The sequence below is a fragment of the Orycteropus afer genome, unplaced genomic scaffold (genome assembly GCF_000298275.1).
Source record: "Orycteropus afer afer isolate SDZICR_OR568_19922 unplaced genomic scaffold, OryAfe1.0 scaffold00247, whole genome shotgun sequence".
NCBI lineage: Eukaryota > Metazoa > Chordata > Mammalia > Tubulidentata > Orycteropodidae > Orycteropus > Orycteropus afer.
In genome coordinates, this window is record NW_006921834.1 from 778,267 (window position 1) to 782,297 (window position 4,031).

General features: G+C 37.9%; 1 protein-coding gene across 1 annotated transcript in view; it reads right to left on the reverse strand.

Annotated features, from left to right (window-relative positions):
* Window positions 1–2,784: 2,784 nt before the first annotated feature.
* The window catches only part of LOC103204304 (olfactory receptor 9K2-like), a 1,531-nt gene continuing 284 nt past the window's right edge, over window positions 2,785–4,031 (reverse strand). Inside the window, exon 2 of the mRNA XM_007949457.2 lies at window positions 2,785–3,735. Coding sequence (XP_007947648.2) covers window positions 2,785–3,726 — 942 coding nt within the window. The 5' untranslated portion in view covers window positions 3,727–3,735. The remainder of the gene's footprint in view (window positions 3,736–4,031) is intronic.

Sequence of the window (4,031 nt, forward strand, 5' to 3'; positions counted from 1 at the left end):
TTAACATGGTGGCAGCAGCAATGGGCTCAAGTATAGCAAGAATCATGGAACTGGCTCAGGACCTGGCAGTGTTTCGTTCTGCTGTGCATAGTGTCGCTATGAGTCGGAAATGACTTGACAGCACCTAACAACAACAACATACTATGCCACATGCTATTCTAAGCACTAATGAAAAAAAAAATAAATAAATCTGTTGCTGTAGATTATGATTCATGGCAACACCACGTTTTTCAACATAGAACTGCAATCTATAGTATTTTGATGACTGAAATATTATGGAAGTAGATTACCAAGCCTTTCTTGCACAGCAGAACTGGGTGGATTCAAACCACCAATCTTCAGATTATTAGCCAAGAGTACACTGTTTGAGCCACTCAGGAACTGATTCTAAGCCAATACATGGATAATATACAATGCTCACAAAAATGAAGTAGTTATGATGCTTCCATTTTATAGATTTAAAAATATGACAAATATTAAGAAACTTTCCCAAATTGATGCAGTTAGAAAATATTTCAAATCACGCATTGTGATGCCAGATTTTATAATTAACAATTTATTTAATTAAATAAATAGTTAATGAACTTATTTCCTCTAGACTTCCTACTGCTATGCTTTTTATTATGACTCACTCACTAATTCAAGTTTAAAATTGGGAAGACATGTCTCATTGTTTCACATTCTCCTTAACCTAATCAGTTAATATGATCTGAGTATCTTATCTGATTTTTTTAAAGTGTGTCCTTATTCGCCAACCTAGGTATACTACCACTCCACATCAATAACATGAACTGCTGCAGAACTTCCCTGTTTCTGGTCTTATACATCTTCCAAATAGCCCAGCAAGAACTTATCTGATTATCAACCACCTAGTGATCTCTGTCTTCTTGAGCTGCTCTTTCAATGTTATGTTCAGCTCTTTTATTTCATCATTTCTTGCATTTGCTTTATCTACTCTATGTTCAAGAGCAAGTTAAAGCTCGGCATTCCTCAAGCTGAGAGAATTAAAGAAAAAAAATCAAATCTTGAGCAGTAATACTGAAGAATTGTGGAGGCAAAATATTGAATGGCACAGGAAACATCAAAAGAAGATGGAAGGAATACAGAAGCACTGTACTGAAAAGAATTGGTAAACCATTTCAGGAGGTAACATATGACCAAGAAACCATGGTATTCAAGGAAGAAGTCCAAGCTGCACTGAAGGCATTCATTGGCAATAAACAAAGCTCCAGAAATTGATGGAATACCAAATGAGATGTTTAAACAAATATATGAAAATGCTCATTAATCTATGCCAAAAAATTTGGGAGATAGTAACCTGGCCACTGACTGGAATAGATCCATCATATTTGTGTCCATTCCAAAGAAAGGCGATCCAACAGAATGTGGAAATTATCAAACATTGCTACTAATAGCACAGGGCAGTAAAGTTTTGTAGAAGATAATGCAAAAACAGTTGCAGCAGTCCATCAAAAGGAAGCAGCCAGAAATCAAGCTGGATTCAATAGAGGATAAGAAATGAGGACATCATTAATGATGTCAGAGGGATCTTGGCTGAAAGCAGAAAACACCAGAAAGATGCTTACCTGTGTTTTATTGACTATGCAAAGGCATTCAACTGTGTGGATCATAACAAATTATGGATAACATTGCAAAGAATGAGAATTCCAAAACACTTAATTGTGTTCATGTGGAATCTGCCTGTTAGTAATAGGCAATTATTTGAACAGAACAACTGTTCTGGTTTAAAATTAGCAAAGATTGTGTCAGGGTTCTACCCTTTAATCATGATATCTATGATGAGCAAATAATCTCAGAAGCTGTACTATATGAAGAAGACTGTGGCAACAGGATTGAAGGAAGGCTGCAATTAATAATCTGTGATACGAGGATGACACAACCTTGTTTTCTGAAAGTGAAGAAGACTTGAAGCCCTTACTGGTGAAGATCAAAATTATAGCTTTCAGCATGGATTACATCTGGACATTAAAAAAACTAAAACTCTCATATCTGGACTAATAAGCAATGTCATGATAAACAGAGAAAATGTTGAAGTTGTCAAGGTTTCATTTTACTTGGATCAATAATCAATGCCCATGGAAACAGCAGTTAAGAAATAACATGACATATTTCATTAGGCAAATGTGCTGCAAAAGATCTGTTTAAAGTGTAAAAATCAAAGATGTCACTTTGAGCACCTAGGTGCACCTGACCCAAACCATGGTGTATTCAATACCTTCGTACACGTGTTAAAGCTGGACAATGAATAAGGAAGACTGAAGAACTGATGCGCTCGAGTTGTGGAGCTGGCAGAGATGATTGAGTGTGCCAAAGACTGCCAGAAGAATGAACACATCCATCTTGGAGGGTACACAGCCAGGGTGTCTCTTGGAAGCGAGGACAGTGAGACTTTGTCTCATGTTCTTTGGACATGGATTTATTACAAAGGAACAGTGTCTGCAAAAGGACATCATCCTTGGTAAAGTAGAGAATCAGAAAAAAGAGGAAGAACCACTCTTTTTGGATTGGCACAGTGGTTGCAACAATAGGCAAAAACTTAGCAATGATTGTGAGGATGATGCAGGAACATGTAGTGTTCCATTCTGTTGTGCATAAGGTCGCTAGGAGTAAGAACCTAACTAGAATGGCACTTAACAGCAACAACAACATTACATGGAAAAAGCTACTTACAGTGCTTCTATAATAATGTTCATGAGAATAGCTTTCATTAAGAATCACAAAGGACACTAAGTAAATAACAGGTTGGTGGAAGAGAAATGTTAATCAAAGAATGATATTTTTCTTTTCGAGAATTTTTTTGAGACTGTCTTTGACATCTTTATTTCTCAGAGAGTAAATCAGAGGATTCAACATGGGGGTGACTAGGGTATAACATAGGGAGGCCACTTTACTCAGCTCAGGAAATCTGTCAGGTGTGAGATACATAAAAAAGACAGCTCCATACAGCACACTTACGACTCCCAGGTGAGAGCTGCAAGTCGAAAAGGCTTTCTTACGTCCCTCCGTGGAGCTTATCTTGAGAACTGCAGACACAATATACATGTAAGAAACAATGATGACTATGATGGTAGGCAACATGATGACGCTAGTTAAAGAAAAAGATACCATTTTATAGATAAAGAGATCAGAACATGAAATCCTCTCAAGTGGGCGGGTATCACAGTAGAAGTGGTCAATGGTCCGAGAAGCACAGAAGGATAAGGTGAATGTCATGCTGGTCTGAAGAACTGAGCTGATACATCCACAGAAATAGGAACCAGCCACCAACTGAACACAGAGACGTGCCGACATCTGAACAGAGTAGAGGAGTGGATTGCAGATGGCAATGAAGCGGTCATAAGCCATGGCTGCCAGGAGAAATCCCTCGGTCACAATGAAGAAGGCAAAGAGAAAGAACTGAGTCACACAGCCTGCAAAGGAGATGGACTTGCTCTCAGACCAGAAGTTGATCATAGCCTTGGGTGCAATCACAGATGAATAGAAGAAATCAATGAAGGAGAGGTTTCCTAGGAAGAAATACATTGGTGTGTTCAGTCTTGGATCAGTTATGATAATGGCCATCATCCCAATGTTCCCTAGAAGGATCATGGTATAAACAAGCAGAAACAGCAGGAAGAGGAGAAGATGGAGCTCTGGGCGGACCCTGAAGCCTACAAGAATGAAGTCAGTCACTTCTGAGTGATTACTTGTTTCCCTGTCACCCATGGCAGAGACCTGCTGAGAGGCACAAGACAAAAGAAACAAATGAACTTCTGGCTTTGATTTTAGTGCCATAAATACTCACTGAAATTTTGTGAAATACTGTGAATATTACTTACAGCCTAATTAAATATTTGCTATATAATAATTTCCATATCATGAAGTAACATGAATTTAGACTAGACATCAATATTACTCCAGATCTGTAAGTCTATTAGGAGCTATTAAGCATGAAAGAAAGGATTGAAAGGAATGCTTTGGTTGTTTAATTTAAATTGTGCTTTTAAATGGACTTCCCAGGAAAATAACAT